Here is a 27,420-nt window from a genome sequence, read left to right on the forward strand (position 1 = left end):
AAATAGGGACTTGTAAGGTTGAATTTTACCTAAGTGCCCAGAAACAGGAGCCGGCACACTCACAATGAGCCATTTGAAGGGGTTTTAATAAAGGGGTTGGTCAAAGATTCCTCAAGGATGGTGCAGTACCTAGGGCTACTGACAGGGGGAGCCACTACCCCTTTAGGCCTGAAGTAACAAGGGAGAATGTGGATACCACAACCTGGAGATAGAGTTACTGTTTAGAGAGGGCTGTACTTCCCTTCCCATAAGGGGCACAGTCAGCTTGTGGGACCCCACAAAGAGGAAGCTGGAAGAAATGACTTCACTTTCCTCCTACTTTCTTATCTCCTGCTGGGACTCCCCATGGACCACACCTGACTGGATGCCAAAGTGGAGTGAGCCCATTGATGGAGACAACATAGGTCACTTTCCCTAGGGAGGGAACAGGGAGGAGAAGGCCAAAGAATAGTCCTGGAAAGGCAAATGGAAGATAGATACCCAGTTCATCCTCCAGGACCTGGGAAAAATCACATCCCTATTTGGACTGGGAACCACACCCAGGTGTACTGTCCGCTGACAATGGGTATCATCAGACTCCTCCAACTTCAGGGCAGAATAATGTTCTGGTTTCGGGAAGCCCAAGGACCGAAGCAAGGAAAAAGTTCAGGATCTGGCTTGGAAGATAAGTTATTCAGAAACAGACTCAGAACTGCCAAGATTGAGCAAGAGCCACCTTTGATTGGTTGAAAGTCCCCCGAGAGATGTCCCTGATCTGCTATTACTGGAATTTGCAACTCCTGGAAAAAGCTGCCGAAGGCATGACTCACCGAGTTCATGTCCAAACCACTGCCTCCTCAGCTCTCCATCCTGTCCCCCAAGTGTCCTCCCTCTTTCTGCAGTTGCAACCCAGTGGCATTTGCTCTCCACTAGGGAGGTGCCCTGGGACCTGGCACCAGCATCCTTGCCTGGCCAGCTGCCTTTGCACACTGCAGGTAATCAGAATTTCCTGGATTCCAGGGAAAAAGAAGCTTGTTGAAAAAGATCAGTCAGTATAAGTCTCATCATCATAAGCCACATTCCTAGAGGAAGAAGGTGAGTGTCACCAAGCCACAACTGGAGTCACCTGGATCACTGTTACAAACTCAGGCACAGTAAATGAATTGAGGACAGCTCCACGGAGCTCTCTTTTTTGCACTTCTCATTAATTAACATGGTTTTCATGCATCTGGGAGTTTGCAACAGCCTGAATCAGATGTAGTAGGGTTAACTTTAGTTTTTTGTTTGTTTGTTTTCTTATTTGTCTTTTTTTTTTTTTTTTTGGTGAGTTTTCCTTTTCCTGTCTTTTTGTCCACATTTTCTCCTTGCTTATACCTGTCTCAGGCAGTGCCAGATTCTATCTAGCTGATTTGGAGTGGGAGGGTGGTTAGGTCACGATGTTGTTACAAACTCAACCTATTGGTTGACACATATGACCTACCTAAAACTAAAAGGCTGTGTACTCAAAGTTCCTCTGAGTGTTTAGCTGGCAAAGTCATCACGATTTCTGTTAACCTGAGATGCGCTGTTCGGAATTTCTTTCCTTTACAAACTTCGACTTCATTTGGTGGGAGAAAACAAGAAGCTTTAGATTCAGATCTAGGTTTGAATCCCAGCACCACCCGTCACTGGCTGTGTGGCCTTAGATATGTGTTACTTAAGCTCTCTGGGCCTCAGTTGTCCTTCTGTAAATATGGATTAATGCCTACCTCGCTGCGTTGCTGTAAGGATTAAATGGGATGACACAGACAAATCACTCACACACTGTCTGGTTTAGAGGTGATCAAAAGTATTAGTTTCCTCCTGTTCTCAGCCTCCTTCCTCACCAAAGCACACACGTTTTAACCCTTTTCATTCAAGCTGCTGACTTCAGGATCTTGCTTAACCACAAGAAGAGTTAGCATCATCATAAAGAAATGTGTTGCTATTCACAGACTTCACTACTTTGTGTAGCTCCCTTCATCCGGCCATCATCAAGCCCTTGCCCAACCTTCTGCAAGTTGTGTCATACATAGTATGATATGTTAGAGTGCCATGTTGATTTAGGAAGTTGCAAGTTCAGAACAATGAACTGGAAGTGCAGGGGGTGGATGGGTGGATGGGTAGAGGGTCATAGAATCTGAGGGCATGGGGGAAACTTGATGCATCAGAAGGGTCTGTGAGAGCTGTGGAATTCCTGAGGAGGGCAGGGAGTGAAAACTAAGCAATCCTAATGAGGTTGGGCAGGGGTTGTTGGAAAGATCTGTCCAGCACACAAGAGGCACTTGCTAAATATCGGTGAACAAATTAATTTGGAGGATGAGGAAGGACTGGGGGAATGGGTAAACCAGCAAGGGTCTCAGATCCATAGAAGGATTGGATTTCTGCTCAGATGCCACTTGTTAGAGAGGCCATTCTTGGCCTTTGACGTACAGCAGCACCCCCTCAGTCCTCTTGAGCCCCTACCTCACCTGCCTCCCCCACAGTTCTTGTCACCATATTGTACACTTATTGTGTGGCTATTTTATTGTCTGTCTTCCTCACCAGGATATAAATTCCAGAAGGGAAGAGACTTAGTCTCTTTCGTTCTTTCCCGCATTTCCAGTGCCTAGAACAGATCTTGGCACACAGTAGAGATTAAGTACACATATTTGAATAAATGATTGAATATATAAGAATGTTTACAGGGACTGTGCTGGGACAAAGTGTTGTAGTGGTTCTCAAACTTAGGATGCCTCGGAATCACCTGGGGCTGGATTAAAATACAGATTCTCTGGTCCCACTCCTGACCAACTGAATCGGAGTCTTCAGGTGGAACCTGGAGGTCTGCATTTACTGCATTTACCAGCTGCTCAGACAGTGCAGGTGCAGATGTTTCAAGGACCACACTGAGAAACACTGGACTTGCCTTATAGAAACCGATAGATTCCCCCAACCATTCTCCCTTCTGGAATGTTCTCCTCTTCATTTACTTCAGGATCACTTTATAATATCCAAGCACTTGATTTAACAGCTCTTCCCATCTTTATATATCACCTTGGTGCAGTCCACCCAGAATAACTTAATGAAAAAGAAGAGAAAACTTTATCTAAACTGCTCCATCCCTCCATACACTTTTGCCTAAGTGTCCTACTTCCTTGCACCCTATGAAAGTACTAAATTTTTACCCTTAGCCTTTTACTGCTCCATATTTAATCATCTCTAGTCTCTTATTTCTAAACGATCCTCTGTATTTGAATTATCCACTGTAGTGAGTAGCCTCAGAGGGCAGGGCTTGCAGCTTCCATTTTCCATCTTCCCTGGGTGGCAGCTGTCTAAGAAGATGCTCCATTAAGGATCTTAACTCACTGACCAATTAACAGCCACAGCTGTGCACTGAATAAAGTGCTTGCGATGTGAAAACCGATGACAAGTGCAATAATAATAACAGCTTGTTGGAAATATAGCCTCCAAGTTTCTTCCTTTCTGGAAGACTGATAGCTTGGTGTTAACGAGGAGGAATTTTGTGATTGTTATATAACTTTCGCTTTTTCTTCCCTACTCTTTGGCTTTCTTGTCTGCCCCACTATCCTAATCTGTCCCTAAAGGAATTTCTTCATTAGTCTCAAGAAGCCTGTGCCCACAGAATGAATATTTAGGTAGACACAGGGAGATGGCACTTTGCAGGGAGGGGAAGGAGGGAGCTAACGCTTTTGCCTTTGCTGACCCACTTTATAATTAAAGCATAAGAAAAGCACAAGTTGGCAGGACAGCTGGGACTTGCCCACTGAATTTGTAGAAATGTTATTTTCTTCCTGCGCTCATCACTGATGATAGAAACAGTGGTGGAAAAATGAAAGTTCAACTACCACACCTGGCTGTCAGCTGTTGCTTGTTGTGTGTGTGTGTGTGCGTATGTGTGTGTGTGTGTGGCAATGGTCTCATCTTTCATGAAAACACTTATGATTCTTGAATCCTTCCTCCCAGCCCCAAACCCAAAACTCCTCATGTCCTTCTTTTTTCTGTTGCTGACCCCACCATTCTTTTGAGCCTTGCTTCGAATACTAGAAGCCAACTTTGATTCCTTCCACTCCCAAGTGCTTGTTACATCCAGTAGACTCTACCTCCATGGTCTCTCTCACAGGCATCTATCTCTCTTCCCCATTCTCCCTCTACCATAGCACTACTGATCGGCATAGTCCCATTCTGTACCCGACCCCTCCATTCATCCTATACATCACCGACAGTTTATACTCTCTAAAGCAACTCCTTGGTTTTGAAGGCTCCCAATTTACCCACCAAAATGATATGGAGACTGATCAGTTTGGTTGTCAAGTCCTTCCAAAAGAGAGCCTCAGCCTACCCAGTCATGCTTATCCCCTACACGATGGCATTTTCCTGCCTCTGAGTTTTTGCTCAGGCTGTCTCTATGTCCAAGAATGCCTTCCTTTAGTGTCTTATGTCTGCAGAAATCTCATTCATTATTTGAGGCTTGACAAAGTGTTCATACATGGGTCTACCAGTTTAGCAAATCTTTACTGAGTACTCCAGGCACAGTGCTAGGTGTTGGGAATGAAGAAATGAATAAAACATAGGCCCTGCTCTCACAGAAATTTACAATCTAATATGGGAGAGTGATGGAAAAGCAGATTATTCAAGAGAGCTGATGGTTTCAATAATTTAGATTTCTATGGAAGCACAGTAAAGGGGTACTTGACTCTAGCCTTGTTTGTGGGGAAGTGTTGATGGGGAGATGGAGAAGATAATATAGAAGAAGTAGTATTGGGTAGTTAGGCGAAGATTAGACAGCAGAAGATGAGCCAAAGAATGAAGTGAAACAAATACATGGGATATCTCTGGACAGGCTGTATAGAAATGCTGCACCTCAGGCCAGTTCACTGAAGAGAGAAAGAGAGAAATTTTATCCTGCGTCTTGACCCTCATTGGTCAAAGTTTATCCCACAGGGCATCAAGTCCCAATACTTACCTAGCCCTTTCGGGAAGCTGCTAGGGAGGCCAGATCCCAGGCCCTGCAGCCTGGAGCTTCATTGAAGTCTAGATATGGTAAGAGGAGCATAGTCCCCATGAGTTAGGTGTGTTCACGGACCTAGGTGCCAGAGCTGCCATGGCTCATGCCACGGCAAGTGCAATGGAGGTTGTGCCTGACCCAGCCTTGCTCCAGGAGAGGCAAGGGAATCAGCAGTGGAGCAGCAAAGTCTTTAGTCATGGTAGTGATGACTGGGCTTTCCAAGAGATGGAGCATCAATTATGACTGACACATTAACTGCTTGAACTTCTTAACTATACTTATGCCTTCTTATCATATTTGGATTCCATACTATAATATTTGGCCCCGATCTTTGGAAAACAAGCCTACTCCATGGAGGGTGGACTTGAAGTTCAGGAACTGAGAGATTAGCTAGGAGGCTACAGCAATGCTCTTAGCAACAGGTGACAAGCATCTCAACTAGGACAATGGTAGTGACAATGGAGAAGAGAAAAGAACTTAATAAGTATTTGGGAGATAAAATGAACAAGATTTGGTGATTGATGGATGTAGCGATGCTACTGATTGATCTGTGTCTCTCTCAAATTTACATGTTGAAGCCTTAACTCCCAATGTGATGGTATTTGGAGGTGGGGCCTTTGGGAGACAATTAGATTTAGATGAGTTCATGAGAGTGGGACTCACATGATGAGATCAGTGCCCCAGACATAATCAATCTCTCTCTCTCTTCCCCCTCCCTCCTTCTCTCTCTCTCTTCCCCCTCCCTCCTTCCCTCTCTCTCTCCCTCCCCACATCCCTCTTCCTCATTATCTCTCTCTGCCATGTGAGAACAGAGCAAGAAAGCAGCCAACTCCAAATCAGGAAGAGAGCTCCCACCGGAACCCAACCATGCTGGCACCCTGATCTCAGATTCCAAACTCCAACGTCAAAAGGAAACAAATGTCTGTTGTTTAAGCTATCCAGTGCACGGTATTTTGTTATGGCAGCCGAAGCTGACTAATACAGGAGACTTGAGAGAGATGGAAAATTCAAGTTTGATTCCCAGGTTTCTACCTTGGGTAACTGGATGGAAAAATGGTGATTCCGGCGTGAAATGGAGAAGTCAGAAGTTTTTTTTTTTTTTTTTTTTTTTTTTTTTTTTTACTATTTGAATCATGGGGAAATGAAGAGAATAAGATCACAGTTTTCTAATGGTCCAAACCAAATTCTAAGGCCAGCATAGGAGGATGTAGTTGACAAGTGCTTATATCACTAATAGAGAATTTTTTTAAAAATTCCAGTTTGTCTAATTCTTTTGTGAATCTATTTAAAAATATAAATTAAACACCTTCTTTAGGAGTTTGGAAGAAAATTTCATCTTACGATATGCCAATCTGACAACTGTTAAATAAAGCCATTATCTTTCTTTTCACATTAATGCCTTAAGAGGGGACTTAAAAAATAGATATATAATCATCTGAGTTAAGAAGCTCTTTTTTAGCTCTAAGAGTAGGAGGTAGATTGACATGCAGGAGACTTTGGGTTCATTTAGCAAGTGTATAAAGAGTCATGTCGTTGCACTGTCCTGTGAAGATTTAAATTCTGTGAGCAGCAAATAGGCTTGGTGGCCATAACAGAATCATGTCTGAAATCAAGAGCCCGTGGATCAGTATATCTGCTTCATCCAATATCTTCCTTCAGCTCATTCTTAAAACAACTACGTGTTGGGATCTAGAAATGATGTCAAACCATTCTTTTTTATCATTTATCTTCCTTTGTTTTCTTTGCAAAGTTGTGCTATTGTTTCTCTTTCAAAATATATTGCAGGGAGAGTTTTGGACATCTTGAAATTTCCAGCAGATCTTTCAGTAAATGCCTTTTTTGTTTCCATGGAAACTAGCAATGTTTTGAAGAGGTGGTGACAGGTTCAGCACATCCTAGCTACCATGGGGAGTGCATGTCAGTCTATCGTTTAAAGTCAAAACTACCATGTTCTGGGGATTTCTCTGACATGGTCAACTTGACCTTTTAAAGAAAGAGAAGCAGAATGGTGAAGATAAAGTCATTTTTTTTCTAGTGTTCTGGATCTGTGTACTCTTCCTCTCTACATCACCAATGTCCTGACTTCTTTTCAGCACCCCCACTTTCAAGCCACCAACAGAGCAGATGCAGTAACTGCCACCTGCCAGGCATGTGTGATCACAGTACTAGGGAGACAGGAAGGCTCTGGCAGGGTGACTTGCCCATTGGCTGGTGTTTCTTTCCTTGTGGAATTAATTCCCAGTTGCTCTAGCATGTCTGGCTAGAAAAGTTCAGGTTGGGTTAGCTGCTTTAAGAATTCATAATTTTTATATATTTGACTGTGGTGGTGAGAGAGGGGCATACATTTTTCACAAACTTCAAGATCCTGCTGGGTTTGGGGAGATATTCCTGGTGAATGGATGACCCACATGCAAAAAGTTCAATTACTGGGGCATTGTTAGCAAAAGGCTGTTGCCCCACCTCTCCAGCTTCCTAATGAGCTCAATGTTTAGAAAAAGAAAAAGAAAAAAAAAAAAGGAATTCTTAGTGAGATTCAGCTAACATCTTGCTACTCTCACAAGTGAAAAAAGAGAAACTATTATATCTGATTTGCTCTGGATTTTACAAACTATTTGGCGGCAGATGAAAGACTTTTATTTGTCTTCTCATATATGCTCATCCTAGAATCTCCAGGAGAAGCTTTATATCCTCATGGCCCTTACCATTTCTCGGCACCTGTGTCCCTTGCCCTGAGGGCTTTCTCTGGAAAGCCCCATCTGTTGGCACAGGTGGCAGGCTAGCAATGTCAAGGAATTAACACCCTCTGAGAATAGCCCTTATCCAGTGACTGATAGGAGCTGGGAGACAATTCTCTTTGCTTTCTCATTGCTTACAATGAGAAGAATAAGATATGTCCCAGGGTTCCTCAGTATATAAATTGTTTACTGAGTTTTTATTAACTGCCTCTCCTTCCCTGACTCATTTCCCTACTTATCTATGGATATTTCCTGGGAGGGCTTTTTTATAGTTATTTTTATTTTCCCACCAATTTTGTTTTATTGAAGTAAAATTCACATAAAGTTAGCCATTTTAAAATGAGCAATTTAGTGGCATTTAATACATCCACAATGTTGTGCAACCCCATCTCTAATCCAAAACATTTTCATTACTCCCCCAAACCCCTGTTATTTGTTAAGCAGTTACTCCCCCTCCTCTTCTTACCTCAGCTTCCTGAAGCCACCAATCTGAATAAATTTATCTATTATGGACATTTCATATAAATTGTATCATGCAATATGCGACCTTTTGTGTCTGGCTTCTTTCATTCAGGATGTTTTCAAAGTTTATTCACATTGTAATATGTGTCGATACCGTTCTCCTTTTTATGGCTAAATAATATTCCATTGTACGGATATACCACAATTTGTTTATTATTTGTTCATTGATGGACATTTGTATTGTTTCCACTTTTTGGCTATTATAAATAGTGCTGCTATGAACATTCATGTACAGGTTTTGTTTGAGTCCTGGTTTTCAATTCATTTGGGTATATACCTAGAAGAAGAACTGCTCCATCATTTGATAATTCAATGTTTAACTTTTTGACGAATCACCCAACTGTTTCCACAGCAGTTATACGAGGGTCCAACTTCTCTACATTTTCATCAATACTTATTGTTTTCCATTTTTAAAATTATGTCTATCCTAGTGGATGTGAAAAATATCTCATTAAATATCTTTTCATGTGCTTTTTCCCACCAATTCTTTTTATTTTGAAAATTTCAAATACACCGAAAAGGTAAAACAAAACAAAACAGAACACCTGCATACCCTCTACTTAGAGTTAGTATTTTGGATCTGTCTGAGTAATTCCTGGTGGTGTCATGTTCTTCTACCTTGGGTATTTTCTGTAAACTGGAAGTTTTGTCTAGAGGCCCAAAGAGGTTCAAGTGAAAAGTTTCAACTTAGAATCTTTAATAATAAGAGCAAACTAGAGTACTGGGCAGTTATTAAGAGCTCATTGTTCCATGCACATATCCTCACCAAAAGTCTGACTCTGGGTGGAGGAGGCAGTTGTTTCTGCCTGCCCAGAATCCCCAGCCCTCTCTTCTGGTAGTAATACCTTGTTTAACACTACAGAGGTACCCGATTAAGACATTACGAACAGAGTCGCAGTGATTGGCCAGGGAGAGGCATGCGATACGGGTTGGGCCAATGAGAGTCAGTCTTTGAGGTACCGTAGTTCATAGACTAGAAGGCTACATCTTTGACTGTAGGATTTACTGTTTTTTTTTTTTTCTTTTTTAATACACACTAAAGAAAGTGTTGCCAAGTAATTATGAAAGGATATCACTTATAAGATACACCCTGATTTCAGAAACATTCAAATGGGAAAAGAAAAAAGTGTCCTTGATTGCTGGCCATCTCATTCTCTTGGGAGAAGATATTGTCTGCAGAGTTGAGCATGCTTCCTGAGGAGAGCTGCTTTAACTCTCCACACCCTTTTGCCCCTTCTCTGCTGCTCCGGACATATTCATTGTGAGGCTGCTGGCTGCAGCTCTGGATGCTCAGGAAATGGATTCAGCTTCCCCCAAGACTTGCTGAAAATGCTTTATACTTACTTACCCATCTTCCTTGACAATCAGGGTCTTCTGGTTCTTTGAATTTGCAGTGTACTCCATTCCGGTGAGAGGGCAGCACTAGAGGCAGCTCCACAGCTCCCAAAGGCGGGTCTGTGATATGAGAAATTGCCTTCAGGATGGTTAGTGGTGGTCAGGGCACTGGGAAGGAGGAGGCTCAGGAATCAAACTGTATGAATGGTCACCACTTAGCTGTGTGGCATTGGACGAATAATCCAGGCTCTCCGAGCCTCAGCTTTCTTATCCATAATGGTTTGTCATTTACAGGGTTGCTGGGAGGATTAAATGAGATCATCACTACAGAGCTTATCACAATGCCAGGCACATTGGGAGTGCTCTTTGATGTAAGAAACCCCTAAAGTCGTAAAGAATTTTTATGAGTTTACTTGAGCCAAACTGATGACAATTGCTGGGAAACAAAATCTCAATGAATTAAGAAAATGCTCTGGAGAATGGCAGTTTTGCAGCTTACCTTATACATCACAATCAAAGGAGGATACTTAAGGAGAGTTACATGAAATCCATTGGTGGTAGCTTAAGAGGTGGGAGAAAGCAAAGTGCAAAATCTCTGAGATTGGATAAAAAGTAAAATGGAGAGATACATACTTCTTTTACATTGGTGCGTAGGGGATAGTTAATTAACATTTACATCACATAGAGATGGTATTCAGGGAACAAGAGAACAATGAGGGGTTCTGTGGGTGTGCCCTGAAGGGTATAGAAAAAAAGATTATTCTGACACTTATTTCAAAGGTATGATTTTAGATGCAAAAATATAATAGACAGGCTCACTTAGATGACCTTTGTCAAGGAAGCTATTGGCCCAGATTGGAACTACCTGTCATGACCTGCTTTTAGTTATGGATTTTTCTGTTCAGACCATCCTATGTGGTTACTTTCAGTCTCTGAGTTTGTAAGGCCTGCATGCTAGCCTCCCCTGAGCTTGTCTGGTTTAGTACGTGGCCCTGTTTTCATCCATGAGCTTAACACTTGTTAGCTATCACCCTGCCCAGGGTTATTCAGCCCTTATGTATATACCTCCAGCCTCAATCCCAAGGATGTCTGCTCCGCTGCTGTGTTCTAAACACCTCCCCAGAATCTTTCCATAGGCTCGTTCTGCTCTTCTCTTGCAGCTCTCTTAAACTCACAGCTAAATTGTGACAAAAGAGGGATTTGTGGCAAATGGCTCAGCAGGATTAGGAGCCAACTGCTGGGTGGATGTCTTGTTCAGTTAAGACTCCAGAAAACAAACAGTCATAGCTCAACCCCCCCTAGTGCTTATTGTGGGGGCAGGAAAGGAAACAGCCCAGGGCTGGGTGTTGGGCAACTCCCACCGAGACCTCCAGGGACCTCCACATCCTCAGGCTGCATATCTTTCAAAAACACAAAACAATAGGAATGAGTTTTTTGTTGTTGTTGTTGTTGTTCCAGGTGCTGCTGTTCCCTCAGGGCATATGATGCTCTTTTTGTTGTAATCTCAAAGGTCAAAGCTTTTTTTAACAGAGGTGGGCACAGGTAAAATCCAATGATGAGAATATGCATGGCAGGTTTTAAGGCAGCCCAGGACGTGAGTAGCCTGACAATTGGGTCCCAGGGAGAGGAAGCTGGTGCGGGGGTGAAGTGGTGGGGGCGGGATGCAGAGAGACCAAAAGAGAAACAGAGAGAGAGAGAGAGAGAGAGAGAGAGAGAGAGAGAGAGAGAGAGAGAGAGAGAGAGAGAAGGGACAGAAAGAGAAACAGAGAGAAACAGATAGGGAGGGAGACAATAAGAAAAGAGAGAAACACCCAGAGAAAGGCAGAGAAAGAGATAGAGACAAAGAGAGACAGAAAGATCAGAAAGAGAAAAGGAAGACTGAGAAAGGGAAAAAAAAAGCAGAATAGAAATAAACACAGAGAAAGAAAAGATGACCAGAAGAGAGAGGCAGAGGATGGTGCCTAGATTCATGCTTAGCACGGAGCAGGGTCTAAAGCATTTGTCAAAGAGAAAGAAAAGAGAGATCTGAGAAAATGGAAGGAAAATAAAGAGAGAGTCAGGGCACTTGAGGAGCGAAGAAGCAAAGAGCAGGAAGAAGGAGAGAAAAGCGGAGGGAAAGAGAGGAAGGAAGGAGAGATCTCATTAAGCTGGGATAGCCTGGTGCCCCACCCCTTTGCCATTTTTCTTTCTCCTGCATTTTTTCTCCTGGATGTCGAGGGCCAAGTTAGCAATGATTCCTCATCTGTGGAAGCCGAGCCCTAGGCTAGTATCCAGGCTGAGCTGGAAGTTTATGGATTTGGTTTATTCAGCTTTCCTCCCCACCATGTTCTGCCCCTAAGTAGACCCCTCTTCTAGGTTCTCGATGCTCTTTCTTAGGACATGACTTTGGGAAAACCCTGTGATCGACCTACGGCCAGAACTGGGCACAGAATTTTGTGAGACAAAATGAAAATATGGGACCTCTTGTTCAAAAATTATTAAGAGTATTAGGATGGTGACAGCAGATCATTAATTTAAGTGTGGGGCTCTTCTGAGTACAGGGAACCTAATGCTCTCACTTAGATCCTGCAGACTGAGTGAGATAGGCAGGGCCCCAGATCTCCTTAGACAACAAAAGGCACGACTCTACCTGGGGATTCTCTGTTGATTTCATTCATTCATTCATTTATTCATTCAACAAATACTAAGGTTGTTAGCTTTAAATGGCAACAAAAGCCCTCATTTCTCAAGCACTATCCAAGTGCCTGGCCCTCTATTAAGCATTTTACAGCATTATTTTATTTCATTCTCACTAATAACTAGATAGATTTGTTGTTATTTCCAGCCCCATTTTACAGATGAAGAAATAGAGGCCACTAGCCAGAGTCCCAGGGTTATAAAGTGGTAGAGCCAGGCCTGCCTGCCTAGAGCCATCACTCTTTACTGTCAGGCCATTCCCATCATTATTCCTTTTCTAAATGGGACAGGAGACAGACAGTGAGGCTCAGCAGGTTGGGAAAGGAGCACCTGCTCCAGGAATCCTTCTAGTGAACAGGGAGATCAGAGGAAGGGAAAGGAGGGTAGAATTAAAATGTAAGAAGGCGGTTCCACATAAACATAGGAGTTGCCACACGTGTGTGGGGGTGTGTGTGGTTATGGTTAGAATTGGCAGGAAACAATAAATCATGTCCTCAACAGCATAGCTTACCTGTGCCCTAAGGACATGGGAATAAGAAGAGTTCAGAAATTCAGCGTTTGATGGGCAAGTAGAGCATCAGGTGCAAGGAATTACAGGTTTTTTTTGTGTTTGGCTTGTTTTTTTTTTTTTTTTTTTTTTTTTTTTTTTTTTTGAATTAAGTTGCTAACACACCCTGTCAGATTGCTCTGCAGTGAGCACCACCGGATGCCTGCGTGGAGTCCTCTAGAAGAGCAGTTTTTAGTGTGGGGTGTAGAGGTAGCTTGCTTGGTTGGGGCTCTCCAGAAGCAAACCCTGAGCGAAGATTCCACGAAAAGTGATTGGGAGGTGCTATCCTAAGTGCCAGAAAGGGAATGGGGAAGGAAGGCTCAGAAAGGAAGGACGCCAATAAAAAGTGTGTTAGTGAGCGCTGTGGGCGACTGAGGTTCAACCCCACTGGGAACTCTGGGAATGGAGCAGAACATACCTCAAGGGATGTGAGAGCTGGGGTATTTACCCCCCAACCCCAACCCTCACTGGCTGAGGGCCGCTCCCTGGCACTTCCCAATGCCCTGTGAGCCACTGGCAGAGAATATTTAATCGTTACCTGTGACTCTTGAACCCTTAGGGGCACCAGAGTTATTGTTAGATATAGAATTGACTATACATTACAAACATATTATAAATTTTCAGGTGGATATAGATGTTGTGTATAGTGACTGAATTCTTAATAGTTGTGTGTGTGGGGGGGGAGGGGATGGACACACACACACAACGTATTTTCTTATTAACTGAAATACAAAGAATGTTCTATTAGTAATATCGCTTACTTTCAAGGTACAGATACCCAATTCAAATTGGCTTCATCCAAAAGAGAAGGCTTGATTCACGTGATTGGAAAGGCAGAAGAAAGTAGGCCTGATTTGCAGCCCAGTTGAATCCAAGAGTCCCAAACGTCACCAGAAATCTGTCTTTTTCCATTTCTGGGCTTTGTTTCCCTCGCTTTTATTTTCATTTACACGCACGTTTGTTCCGTGTGGCAGCAAGATGGCTGCTAGCAAGTCACACCTCCGCAGAAAGAGTGAGCCAGTTGGACCCGCGTGGGTCACGTGACCATCTCTGAGCCAATCCTGGAACTTCTGATTGGCCAGACTGTGGTCAGGTGTTCTGGTGTCAGGAGGCGGGGTCCTGAGGGCCCATGTGCGGTGTGAGTCTGTATCTCCGTGGTTCTGCAAAAGAAAACCGGAGCGTACTTACAGAGAAAAGAAAGCCTAGATTTCCATTACAACCAGCATGTGTAGTACCTGACTTGAAAAAGGGAACTTTCTTTTTAGAAATGTTGGGATATAGACCAAATTGTACCAGAGTGTTCCGAAAAGAGGCATGTAGTTGTTTGGATATGATCAGAATGAAAGTATGGCCCTTTCATCATAATTTGATGAAATCTTTTTGATTATATAAACGTCTCAGAGGGTTTTCTAGTAAATAGTTGACAGTCTGGAAGGAGGGACTGTAGGGGGTAAGGGGTTATTGGGGAAGCAGAGTAAGGCTTTAAATATCTGTGTAAAGAGATCAAGGCAGAAGCAGACATGGCCCTTCAGGTAAGATCCTGGAGTATAGCAAGCAAAGAGGAATTTTAGACCCAGTGGTGAAACCTGAGATAAATAAGCACAATAGTTCCCTACTGATTGTCCCTCACATTCTTTTTAGCTTTTTGGCAAAACAAACTCCGCTGCTGTAAACAACTTTGCACAAAATCCTTACCCCAGATGCCTTGTGTTTCTGTGGGGGAAAAAAATGGAATAAATTATGATGCGGCACACTATGGACTAAAACTCAGCTTTAGAAAGAATGATTTGGAGATTTGTGTAATGACCTGGAGAGATGTTAGGGGAAGATACGTCATCTCTTCTCTCTTTCTCCCTATCTATCTATATAGATATATCAAAGGCCCCCAGTGGGGGTGGGGAGGGGAAGTGGGAGCAAGATGTGTAATGATTTTTTTTTTTTTGAGGAAAAGGAATGGTATGGAAAGATACCCACCAAGTAGTAAACATTAATGCATGAGGAGTGTGGCACTAGATGGCTTGGGAAAAATCTTTAGCTTGCTTATTAGTCGGCTGTGTTGCGTGAATTGTTATAATTGGTGTGCACTATTTTTATACCTGTATATATTTACATGCAATGAAACAAAATATAAAGAGGGAAATGAATATATTCCATGAGTAGGAAACCTCAAAATACTGAACTCTACACTTCCTGCTAACCCTGCCTTCTAAGAAGGTTAGGGATCAAGGAAGGGCCTACAGGTTTTGGGATAAGGAAGTAAAAAGGGATACATTGCTTGTATATAAGCATAAAATGCCCAGTTAAAATTGAATTTCAGGTAAAGGATGAATAATTTTCAGCATGATTCAAATATTGTACTTTCCCATTGGCCCAGCTTGGGTCATGTGCCGTCTCTGAATAATCATGGAAACTCGAATTGGCCAGATGGTACCCAGAGTCACAATTTACTTATACTAAAGTTTTATATTTTTGTTTTTAAAAAATCTGATTTTCAAATTTAACTGGGTATACTTTCTAAATTTTATAACCCTATGTGAAAGAAAATAAAATGTTGGGGTTAAGGGTGGGGTAGTGAGTAGGGGACCACAGCTCCATTACTAGAAGAGCACTAGAGTTTGGGGAGGGAGAGAGATTGGAGCAGGTCCCAGGCATGTGATTCTCTCGGGGACAGAAATGGGTACAGAGGATTTAAAAGACACTTCCTTGGCTAATATGCCTTGTGATAGCCTCCCACTCAGTCCTCTCAAGACAACGTCAGTAAAAGTTAGATTCTCTTAAAATCTTTGTGGTCTTGGAGTGGTACTCTAGTTGAGGGTTACACTGTATGAGCCCTGGGTCTAAGGTGACCTCATTTTTTACCGATAACACACTCAGCCTAGCTCCCTTTCATGGGCAAGGATTAGTTAATATCGATGTTGGTTTCTCTTTCTCTAGCAAGAGAGAAGGGTACCCACTACTTCTTCAAATCAAATTCTGATGTACTGAAAACAACCCATTTCATCAGATGACTTCGTCCAAAGAGAATAACCATTTGGAGGAAGTGAAGTGTGACTGTTGAATAAACCATGCTGAGGATGCCATCTGGTGGTTTAAAAGGACCCAGCACACTCGTGACATTGACCATACCTTGGGCTTCTCTGTTGATTGATGTTCATTCCTTCAACAAATGTTTAAGAGTGCCTGCTATGTGCCAGGCCATTATATTGCAAACAGTACTAATAATAGTACAGTTTTAGAATGGTAATTTCTTATCACCAGTTTAGTGCAAACAAAAGCATACTGGAAATGTAAGGAAATAAAAACTAGATCTTTAAAACTATTAAGCCGTAAAATTCATGTTGAAACTACTTTTTCTATCCTATGTCATCCTTTTAGTGCAAAGGATTAGTAAATCATGGGCAGAGTCCTAACATGGAGAGTGAGAGAGTGAGGGAGAGCAAGAGCAGGCGGGAGAGAAGGAGGAAAGGGGGGCGGGTGAGAAAAAATTTGGAATGGGAGGTTCGTGAGGGCATTAGATCTGAAAAGCACAAATTTTTAGAAAATGGAACTCAAATCTTATCTTTGTTTTTAGGTTCCACTTCGATGAATTATTTTCTGTTTATACTGTTGCAAAATATATAGAACCATCATCTGTGTATTGTAATCTATGGAGCTGGTTTCATGAATTATGCTTTATGCTTGTGTCAGGCAGGCTGATGCCGGCACCATCAGAGACCCAGGATTTCTTCCCATCCCACCGTTCTTAGCGTATTGCTATTGCCCTCATGCTGGATACTTGCATTGCAAGGTGGCCGTTGGCTACTGAAATTATATAACCGGGTTCAAGGTAGGAGGAAAAGGGGCTGTAGGAGTTGTGTCCCCTTTTATCAGGAAACACTTTCTTAGAGCAACCCTTAGCTCCCTCACACACACCAAGCCAACTTCTTCTCATTGAAGTTGACCTCCACAGTAATGTAGGAAGGTATTTCCCCCCAATGTGAGTTCTTCATCCCAATGAGCTGCGAATCATTGATCGAGTCAAAATTTAAACTCAGAGTTTCAGCTCTTAGCCACTGCTGAACCCAGCCAAATACCTCCTATAACAACTGTCGAATAAGGCAGGGCACCCCAGGCTAAAAAGGCCTGCTTTGCTTCTGGGTGCCCTGGGAGGAGGCCTTCAACCATTCCTGCCCTGGACACTGACCAGGAGCCAGACCTCCTGGGTCCCATTCCGTTGTGTACCAGCTGTGTGAACTTGGATGAGAGACAGCCTCTCTGAGCCTCAGATAACATATCTGTAAAAGGAGAATAATAATAGTTTTTTTACTCAAGGGGTAAAATCAAATAACTAGGAAATTTAAAACTATTCTAAAATAAAAGTGTATTTAAAATATTAAAAAAAGAGAACTATCTAGGAACCAAAAAGTGCCAGTTGTTGTTGTTACTACTACTACTACTACTACTACTACTACTACTACTACTACTACTATTACTATTATTATTACTATTTATCCTGGCAAGGATCTCTTCAATCACTTCTCTTTGGTGCTCTCTCTCCAAGTCCAGGGCTGTCCATCAGGCCCAGTTTGCTTGAAGTACATCTACCAGTGAGGGTGGGTTCTGGTCTCAAGGAAAGATATGTCTCTCTACTATTGCTCTAAATTTGTAGAGTGGCCTGGAAAATAGAATCTTGGTTTCGGAAGGCATGTTGGGTGCCCTGACCTTTCATCTTCTTTCTTCACCCTTTAGGTCCTTCCTCAGAATCTCCATTCCAGAACTGATTGAATGACAGCTGGCCCATGAATGATTCGGCTTGACAGTGGTCCTGCCAGCTGCCCCAGGCCCACCTATGAAACTTCTCTCCAGGAGCCTTTTCAGAAACCCACCCATTTATTTTTAAATGGAAGGTGATTGGACACCTAAGGGTGATGCTGCCACCCTGGTAGACCTCTAGGGCAAGTATCAAACTAAATAGTGTTACTCTTGAGTCTTAAGATCTAGTGGAATTTGTCTTGCTAGGTTTTGGCCTTCCTTGGGATCCATCGCCCTTTCTTCCTTCAGATCTCTCCTTTTTAGAATGGGGATGTGTACCCATGCCTGTCCCATCATATTTTGGAAAGACATCATGTGTCTAGTTTTGAAGGTTCACAGCTGGAGAGGAATTTGCCTTCAGATGAATATACCTTCCAGTCTAACCCATATCTAATTTCCATGACACTTTGAACTTTAGAGTTGATGCTGGAATGAGTTAAAACTTTTGCGATCGTTGGGTGAGATGACTATGTTTTGCATGGGAGAAGGATATGAGTTGGGGGACCCAGGAGTGGAATGCTATGAAGTGTCCACCCGATTCATACGCTGAATCCCTAAACTCCAGTGTGACCGTTTGAAAATATGGACTTTAGGAGGTAATTAAGGTTAAATGAAGTCAAAGAGTGGGGCCCTAACCTGAGAGGAGTGTGTGTGCGTGTGTGTGTCGGGGTGGGGGTGGGGGCGAGAGAGAGAGAGAGAGAGAGAGAGAGAGAGAGAGAGAGAGAGAGAGAGAGAGAGAGAGAGAGAGAGAGAGATTGAGATTGAGATTTTCCATGTGTGGACATAGTGAGAAGGCCGTCTGTAAGCCGTGAAGAGCTCTCACCAGGAATGGAATCAACAGGCACTCTGATCTCAGACTTCTCAGCCTCCAAAGCAGGAATAAATGTTTGTTATTTAAGCTGCCCCATCTATGGCATTTCGTAATGGCAGCCCAAGCTGACTAGGACAGGGAGGATGACGGTATGTCTAATGATGGCAGAGTCCTGTCTTGTCCCAAACATTTCCCAGTGGTCCCTGAGTTGGTATTCCTGTCTTGGCATTCAAAGTGTCAGTAGGTTTTCCCCATCCAGATCCCCAGAAACTGGAGATACTCCCCTTGCTGCCATTGTGGAGTGGATGTAACAAAAATCCCATAGATTTGACTCTTTTTCATTTGTTTTATTAGCATCAATATATACAAAGTGGAAAATGACTTAATTTCATTATTCTAGCTTAGAAAGTTGGTTTTGCTTTTGATTCTGTTTTGGGATAAAATGATAATGAAATCTTCCCAGGAGAAAGCCTACCTTTGGGGATACCAAACAACTCAATAATATCTGACCGCTCATGACCCATCATGACCACTCAAGGGCATAGAAAAGTCATACTCCTTGGATTTTCCCCAAAGAAAAGTCATTTTTGCCCGAGGCTCATGCTCAGTCTCAGCCTACTCATATATTTGCCAAGTCACTTCCATTTTTACAACCATCTTGATTATGTAGCCACTTTGTTTCCTGCGGGGTTGTTTGGCAGTTTCCAAAGCTATCAGCCTGAGGTTCAGTAGGCTCTCCAAGGAGCTGACTTTAAAGCATGTCTATGGAACTAAGTTAAGAATGGCCATCAAGGAATGACCAGAGTACTTAGGTTGGCTAAATAATTCTATTCCCCCTCCAAAAAAAAAAAAAAAAAAAAAAAAAAAAAAAAGCAAAAGGATGTGAGCTCCAAGCTGAAGAGGGTTCAGTGTGTGCATTTTAAAAGCACAGGGTGGTAGCTGACAGATCCAGCTTATATGAATTAGCATGTAATACACACCATCACATGCATTCTTTGAAGCTCAAAATCTCTGTAAACGTATTTCCCCACTGTTTTAAAAACAAAGAGTGGCTTGTAGGAAGGTTCAGTCCATTCTCGAGTTTCTCAAGATTGTATCCTGTTCAAAAATATTTAATCCCAATGGGTTTTAATATTGATCTTATAAAAACAGACATGTATGAACTGAAATGAGATGCCTGGTACATTTTTGGCACTGTTATTATTATTCCTTTACCTTTACATGTTACAAATACACATTCAGATATTTTAAAAAAGAAAAATAGACACCAGCCTGTCTTTTCAATCACACTGTACATTGTCAAGCTCACACGATCCATCTTTAGGCTAAAACAAACTTTTAAAATATAGTTACAGGTGCTGTACTAATAAGACAGAACTAAGACATCGGTATCCTGGAAAAAAATCAACACTTTTTCTATCCCTCCAATAACCAATAAGAATTCCTAGGCCATGGCCTAGCCAGTTTTAGGGGACAGGGTTAGAGTAAGATTTTACATTTATCAGTCTTTACGAAAGGCAAATGTTTAGTTTTCACAGAACCGTAGTATGTTCTAAAATTAAGTATCATTAATAGAGTTCTTTTTTCCGGATGCCCCAGGGTTAGGGTTAGAATAAGCATCAAACAGAAATAAAAGCAAAATTGGATTCTGCCTTTTAAAAAAAGGTTAGGTTATTTGCATTGTTGGTTTTTCTCCAAACATGACATTGCTCCCTAATGTTCTGGAACACTTTTCCTCTGGTTCTTTCAGAAACTGGGGTGGGCTCTGAGTGGCTGGAAAGCGACCTTTAATGATCTCTCACTGTGTGTCACATATGTATGCCTCAAGGAGTGTAGATGCAGGATCCCTCTCTGGCGGAAGGAAATTATCCTATCCTTAGACCCCAAGACTGAATGAGGCCCAAGCTCCTGGCCGGGAAGGGTGTGTGTGTGTGTGTGTGTGTGTGTGTGTGTGTGTGTGTGTACAAAGCCAACTGCCTTATATTGGTTCAGAAGCTTCCTAAACAGGGTACCAAAATATGGACTTCCAGCCATTCTCTCAACGGCATGGCAGCCAGAAAGATCTTTGAAAAGCAGCCGATTTAAAACAGTTCTAGGGACTGTAGGAGGGTGCCAAAGAAGACTTCGAAGCACTGAGCCTGTGTGCCTCTCTGAACCAACAGCTGTCACTAGGGAGGTGAATGACGGTCTCAGGAAGGTGAATCTGCCTTGTGCATACTATTCCTTCCATACATCTGCCCACCCTCCGCCTGCTCCCCCTCCCTCCGCCTCCTCACCTTTTCTTTAAACCTGTATTTAGAAGAGCATCTTCCTTGTTAGTCACACTCTCACTAGTCCCAGTGGGTTGCGATGAAAGGACCCTGATAAAATATAAGGGTGAAAGACAGGGCTCACCCAGATTTTAGGACGTGGCACTTCCTATGCAATACAACCCTCGTAACTCTGTGAGAGAAGCAGCCGTGACTCTGTGGATCTATCTTCACAGCTTTGTGGGTAGCCTTGCTGAACAAGGTGATTGATTCTGGCACTTGCAGCCTAAATTAGCTGCTCCTTCATCGTTGAAGGAGGGTCAACAAAAAGAACATTTTATTAACTTGATCCCCTCACCCAGTGTTCCCCCTCACCCAATTCTTCGTCAGAACTCCAAAATTTCTCATCCCGTCTGAAAACTTTTCTTTGCCATTTATCAGCTTCACAGAAAGAAAAACATTTTCTTATTTTGCCAGCATCCAGTAAGGTAAAAGAGAATGTTTATGTAACACCTTTGCTGCCTTCAGAAGGATCAGGGGAGACTAGGTGTGGCAAGACCCTTTGGAAGCTGGGAAAATTGGAAGAGCAAACCCGGGATTTGTTTGGGAGCAGACCTGTTTAAGTATTCATGCGAAATTCCAACCCTACCTAATCTGGGGACTTAGATTTGTACTAAAAACACCATGGGCATGGATCCCAAAGATGCATGCAATTTGATGCAGCCATAGCATGGCACTACTGATGGGAGCGACCCAACCTGTTTTTACTTTTTTTTTTTTTCCTTCTGCTGCTGTGTTTGCCATTCGGTAGGTCTTCCACCTGCCTTCAGAATTGAGGCTGTAACATAATCTGACTGCAGCTGCAATACATCCAACCACACCTATTTCAATTTTAAATATAATAAATACAGTGAAGAAAACAGCAAGTCTTCGATAAAGAATCTAAAGAAAAGACAGCCGACGCTCTGGAGTTTTTCAATCAAATGCCATACGGTCTCTGGATGAGTTTCTCGAGGAGGTTGTAGTTGAATTCACATCTGTACGTTCCCTTCTCAAGTGTAGCTCTCTTTAGATAGACACTTCATACTCTCTGGTTTCCTGCAAGCAAGAGAAGCACAGCTTTATTAAAGTCTGGCAAGAAAGAGTGACCCATTAATGCTCTAGATCTTCACCCCTCTCTGTGTCCACAACATTGGCCACATGACTTTGCAGCGCCTTTCCCTCTGACCTCGACTTGCTTTGGCCAATGGAGTATAAGGAAATGGGTCACAAGAGGGGCTTGAAAAGTGCATGTGTGTTTCTGCTCGTGTCTTGCCTTTCTGCTGTCACAATCAGCAGAGCATGCCTGACAGCCTTTAGTCCCAGCAGAAGATGAAAGCCATGGGGAGCTGAGTCCCCCAGCCAGTGACTAGAGGATCCCAGACGTGTGAATGAGTGCAGCTGAAACAGGACTACCAACCAACTGAAACTGCCTGAAAACACTGCCCCCTGACTAGTGAGTAAATTAGCAGGTTGAGTTTGGGGATCGTTTGTTACTCAGCATGATTATAACGGTAGTAATTGATAAACTATACTGATAAGTATTAAAAAGGTCTAGTTTCTAAAGTGCTGTTTTTCATCAGCTTGACTTTCTTTTAGGATCTGGAAACAAGCTAGAAAGAATGGAAAATAATATGACTTTTTACCAGTGTCATATCTAAAGTGACTACTATAAATGGGTAGGAACCTGTCCAATTTCTCTGATATTCACAGAGTGTGTGTAATATACCCCAGGCCTCAGATCGGAGGAAGAGGGACATATAAGAAGTCATAGGCTCGGCCCTGGAAGAGGTCGCTATCGCACGCTTTAATGGAGGTTTGTAGTTCCTGCTGAGTCAAAACAGATATGCTTTGTCGTATATTAGGGTGTGGTGGGCAGACTCTAAGGTGGTCCCTGTGGTCTTTACCTCCTGGTATTCATGACCGTGTGTGATGCCTTCCTCTTATATGTGGACAGATCCTGTGATTTGCTTCTAACCAACAGAATACAGCACAAAGATTTAGGATGTCACTTCTATGTTTTATATTGTATAGGATTGTGAGTCCTATCTTGCAAGGAGAGTTTCTCTCTTTCTTGTTGGCTCTGAAGAAGCAAGCTGCCATGATACGAGCTACTGTATGGTGAAGGCCATATGGAAAGGAACTGAGGGTGGCCTCTAGATGACAGCCTGAAAGAAACTGATGCTTTCAGTCCAACAACCTGCAAGGAACTGAATGCTGTTGACAATCACATAAACTTGGAAGTAAATCCTTCCCCAGTCAAGCCTCAGATGAGACCGCAGCCCTGACTGACACCTTAACTGTAGCCTGTGAGCCCTGAATCAGAGGTCTCAGTGAAGATGTGCCTGAACTCTTGATCTACAGAATCTATGACATAATAAATGTGTGTTGTTTTAGGCTCCTAAATTTGTAATACTATTATTATATATCAATCAATGACTAACACAGGAGGTCAGAGGAAGGGGAATGGTGAGTTGAAAGTTAGCAGGGACAAAGAGTAAGTCAAGTTAATGCCCCTCCATCCCCACTGGAAAATGACTGTACATCATTGCACAGGGTATCTGAAGGGCTGTGGCTTTGCAAAGTCATGACTGACCTTCTGGTTTCTCACATATGCCTCTTGGCCTTTGCATATGTACTCCCTTCTCCCTGGCATCTTCTTCAACGACCACCTCAGTTTTATTCACCTTACACATTTTAGCTTCACATCACTTTTCAAAGATGCCTTCCCCTACCCCTTAAAAGTGTCCCCCATCATATATTCTTATAGCACCCTGTCTGATTTCTTTCATGGTCCTTAAAATTTATGATTTATTGCAATCAAGATATTCATTGGCATATTTGATCATTTGAGGTTGATGGGGAGGCAGACTAGTATAATAATTAATGCCATCGGATAAGAGTTTGCATCCAGGCCGTGCCTTCTGGCTATGTACAACCTTGGTCAAATCATTTTTTCCTTTCTCTGAACCTCAGTGTCCTTATGGGTCAATCAGAGAAAGCTGAAGAATCTATCACAAAGAGTTCAGAGGTGCAAGGATTTAAGAAGATCATACATTTAAGGAGCCCGGCCCATGGTACATATTATTATTGTTCTTGTTATTGATACCTGTCTCCTTTTCAAGACTGTAAGCTCATTAATGGCGGGACCATGTCTATTTGGTTCATGACTGTGTCCCTAGTACCCAACGCAAAGCCTGCCACTCATATGTGTGGGAATGTTGCACACTGCTGATCCATAAGGAGAGGAGCTCACTAAGGTGTGTGGAAATGCTGCCCATTGTCACCAGGCCACCAGTGGGCTGTGATCTATTTTAGCTGTCTCTCCATGGGTCTTTGGTGCAGCCCTTTGTTTCTGTGATCCTTGTGCCAAGAGTAAACAACATTACAGGCTTGTCATCGGCTTGCAAAGAGAGCTGGGTTCTCTTAGCAGTGATTTCAATAGGGATCATAGTGGGAGTAAGACAGGACCCATAGCCGTGCCTTTTTGCCAGTGGCATAGTGAGCAAAAGGAAATTAAATGTTCGGTTTTGCTGTTAGTGAATTTAGAGCAAAGAGGGAGGCACTGGGGAGAGAAGAGAGACCAACTCACCCCCGTCTCATAAATGGGGTTGTCGAATTCAGTTTCCACGGTGATCTGGCTGTAGGGGTGGGAGTACATCAGGGGCAGGCGGAGGTTGGAGTAATAGCGACATCTGGAGAACAGACAGTAAAAAAAAAAGAGGTTGTTTCTCTGAGACTAGGAGATACCTTACGATACCTGAGGGGAACAGTTTGTGCCACTTAGTGAGCCCTGGCACCTCCACTAGCGACAAGGAGGATGTGTGGAAACAGCCTCTTGAAGGCGAGAATCTGAGCGGGATGAAAGCTGGAATCATAACTGCTCTCAACTTCTAACCCAGTCGGTGACAGCGAAAACCTCAGTGTCCCCGCTTACTGGAGAGGGGGGTGGAGCTTAATTTGTTTTCCCTTGAAAAATGACTCAAGTCCCTCTTTAATGCAAAGAGCAACAACAATAATGAGCATGTATGGAGCACCAACTGTATACTGTGCTGCCTCAGAGCAGCCTTCCCTGACCACCTATTTAAAGGTACTTCCTCTGTTACCACACTCTCTCTTCCCTGCACAGTGTTTATCTCAGTATGTTATAATTTGTGTGTTTCTCCTCTCCCCCTTCTAGACTGTGAGCTCCATGTGAAGAGCAACAATTTATATTAGGTAAATGCCTGCCTCAGGGCCTTTGCTCATGCTGTTTCTCTGCCCGGAATCCTCCTAGCTCAGATATCTGCATAGCTTACTTATGCATTGCTTTCCAGTCCTTACTCAAATGTCATTTCTTCGTGGGGCCTTCTCTACCTCCTCGTTTAAGGTGGAATAACTGTTCCTACCCCAGCTCCCCTTTTCACCCTGCATTTAGCACCTTATAACATACCCCCTTCTTTTCTTATGTGCTAGTGTCTATTTGTTCCCTTTAGAACTAGGGACCCATGACGGCAAAGACTTTCTGACTTCCTTCTGTTGTCCCCCCTCCCCCACCACAATAATGTTCCTAGAGCCCAGAAAACTGCCTGACACATAGTAGGTGCTCAGTAATTGTGCATGTGGATGAATTGGTGACTATTGTAGGCATGGTTTATTGTCATCCATTTTTCATTAAGGGCAAGTTCTGTGATCCCCAACACCTGTAGCAATGTCTAGTACATATTAAATTGTCCATCTGTATTTGTTGAACAAGTGAATGAAGGAATGAATAAGTTGGTATGCCTCGCAATGTGAAATGCCTATCTCTGACACTAGACCACAGCTTCTTGAGGTCAGGGATAGCATCTGTCTTATTTGCTGCTGCATATGCCATGCTCTTCCCACAGAGGGTTGGTAGGTGTCCGATATAGATATTAATCCCTAAGTTGAGTTGAATCACACCATCCCTACAATCACATAAATACCACTATCCCCATGCTACAGGTAGAGACCCTGAGGTTCAGAGAGGTGAAATGCCCAGTCCCCAGGGCACTGGTGGTTGAGTGGATGACAGCCTCCAACCTGCCCCGAAGCCCCCTACCTGGTGATGTAAATGTAGGCTCCTCCCAGCAGTAAGGAGATGATGAGGACGGGGAGGAAGATAGCCAGCGCCATGTTTCCCCCTTCCAATGATGTCTCGGCTGCCGCTTCTGCTACTAAACACACAAGCCTGTGAGGCCCTCAGGTGTCTGTCACATGCCCAACCCACACAGGTACCTAGCTCCCATGTGAGCACCCGCCCTCCTAGTCATGCATCAACTCAAAGAATTGACATCACAGAGTCTTGGCTATTGGAGAACCATCTCCACAGGGGGAAGAAGTGGAAACTAGAGAAGATGGTGCTGGTTCTTTGCAAGGGAGTCCAGACCCACCCTGGTCATGGAGGTAGGTGGGGATAGTCATAGGGGTTATGGAGAATTATGATCATACTATGCCCATTTTTGAGGAGAATGAGGTTACAGTTGAAATCTGGTTAAAATTCAATTTAAGGGAAGACTTGGAGAAAATCCTGAATGTGCTAACTGGGAAGGCAGATTTACTTGACATGCCATGGAGCGGACAGGAGGAGCTCGTTGCATCCAGACTACTCCCAGAGCTGCTCAATCAGACTCTCCAAAAGAGGGCGCAGGACAGCTGGGGCAGTTCTCAGTACTGCACACCCCGATGTCACCCCAACTGTGAAGGCCCAGTTTTGATTCTCAGAGGCCATGGCCGCATACCTTCTTGGCCTCACCTGGAGCTTCCTGCAACCTTCCAACAGTGGTGGAAATTATAAGAACTATGATACTTGTTGTGGGGACCAAGGATGTTTTCTCAGCATGGCTTGAAGGGGACCCCAACTCTCTTCTAGACACTTGGCTCCAGGTTTTCTCTGCTACTCTCCATGGCCAAGTCTCATAGAGCTCAGCTATATGCCAATCTCTAATCAATTAACTGCCACTCTACAAGGTCTGCAAAATCGACCCTAACACCCATGATAAATACAAGGGCACAAAACACTATGATGGCGCTAGAATGTCTGAGCAATCACGGGCCTTTGAGATGTTCTCATGGTTCATTGGTTGGGAAAAGGCAGAGAAAAGCCTGAAAGAGACTGACACCATGAAATGTTCTCTCTTTCCCCAGTGGAGTGACTAATACACGCTCCTCCCTTACACTTATATTATGAGCTTGGGCTCTGCCTGCTTGGATTAAAATGTCATCTGTTACAAGGAAAGCAACTGGTGCCATGTAATTCCCACAGCCCCAGATTCTGAGTGAACTACTTATTGTCTGAAAGCTAAATGGCTCCAAAAATAATAATAATATAAGCTATTTAATTGGTTAAAACTTTTTTTAAAAAAAACAAAACAATTTATTTATTTATTTTTGATGTCATAGCCTGGGTGAGTGGTTTCATACCAAATTGGATGGAGATTATATAGAATGAAGATGTTTTACGTATGGGAAGGGCTGGAAAAGGAAGAAACCACAGAATAAAAACAAAAACAAGATTCTGGATAGCTTTCAGTATCTGTCCCACATTAATAAATCTTACTTGGTAATTCCTAATAGAGGGAGAGCAGAAAACAAGGGGGATTTAGTTTCCCAAAATAGTACCACGTGGTTGAAAAGTTTTACCATAGGGTCATGCCTTTGTCAGGCATAGGGACTCTCAGACTTTCTTATCCCATGAACAGAACTGATGT

The 27,420-nt window shown here is 43.1% G+C and overlaps 1 protein-coding gene across 3 annotated transcripts in view; it reads right to left on the reverse strand.

Moving 5' to 3' along the window:
* Positions 1-19,044: 19,044 nt before the first annotated feature.
* Positions 19,045-27,420, reverse strand: part of SEZ6L (seizure related 6 homolog like) — a 169,419-nt gene continuing 161,043 nt past the window's right edge. The window contains exons 15-17 of one of the 3 annotated variants that reach the window (XM_016129667.2): positions 25,773-25,884; positions 24,303-24,405; positions 19,045-21,769 (exon numbers count right to left, since the gene is read on the reverse strand). In XM_016129667.2, coding sequence (XP_015985153.2) covers positions 21,740-21,769; positions 24,303-24,405; positions 25,773-25,884 — 245 coding nt within the window. In that variant the 3' untranslated portion in view covers positions 19,045-21,739. Of the gene's footprint in view, positions 21,770-24,302; positions 24,406-25,772; positions 25,888-27,420 lie in introns of all 3 variants that reach the window. The other 2 variants (XM_016129668.2, XM_016129666.2) reach the window with 2 other exon arrangements.

This window comes from Rousettus aegyptiacus, unplaced genomic scaffold (genome assembly GCF_014176215.1).
Source record: "Rousettus aegyptiacus isolate mRouAeg1 unplaced genomic scaffold, mRouAeg1.p scaffold_m13_p_5, whole genome shotgun sequence".
In the NCBI taxonomy this organism is placed as follows: domain Eukaryota; kingdom Metazoa; phylum Chordata; class Mammalia; order Chiroptera; family Pteropodidae; genus Rousettus; species Rousettus aegyptiacus.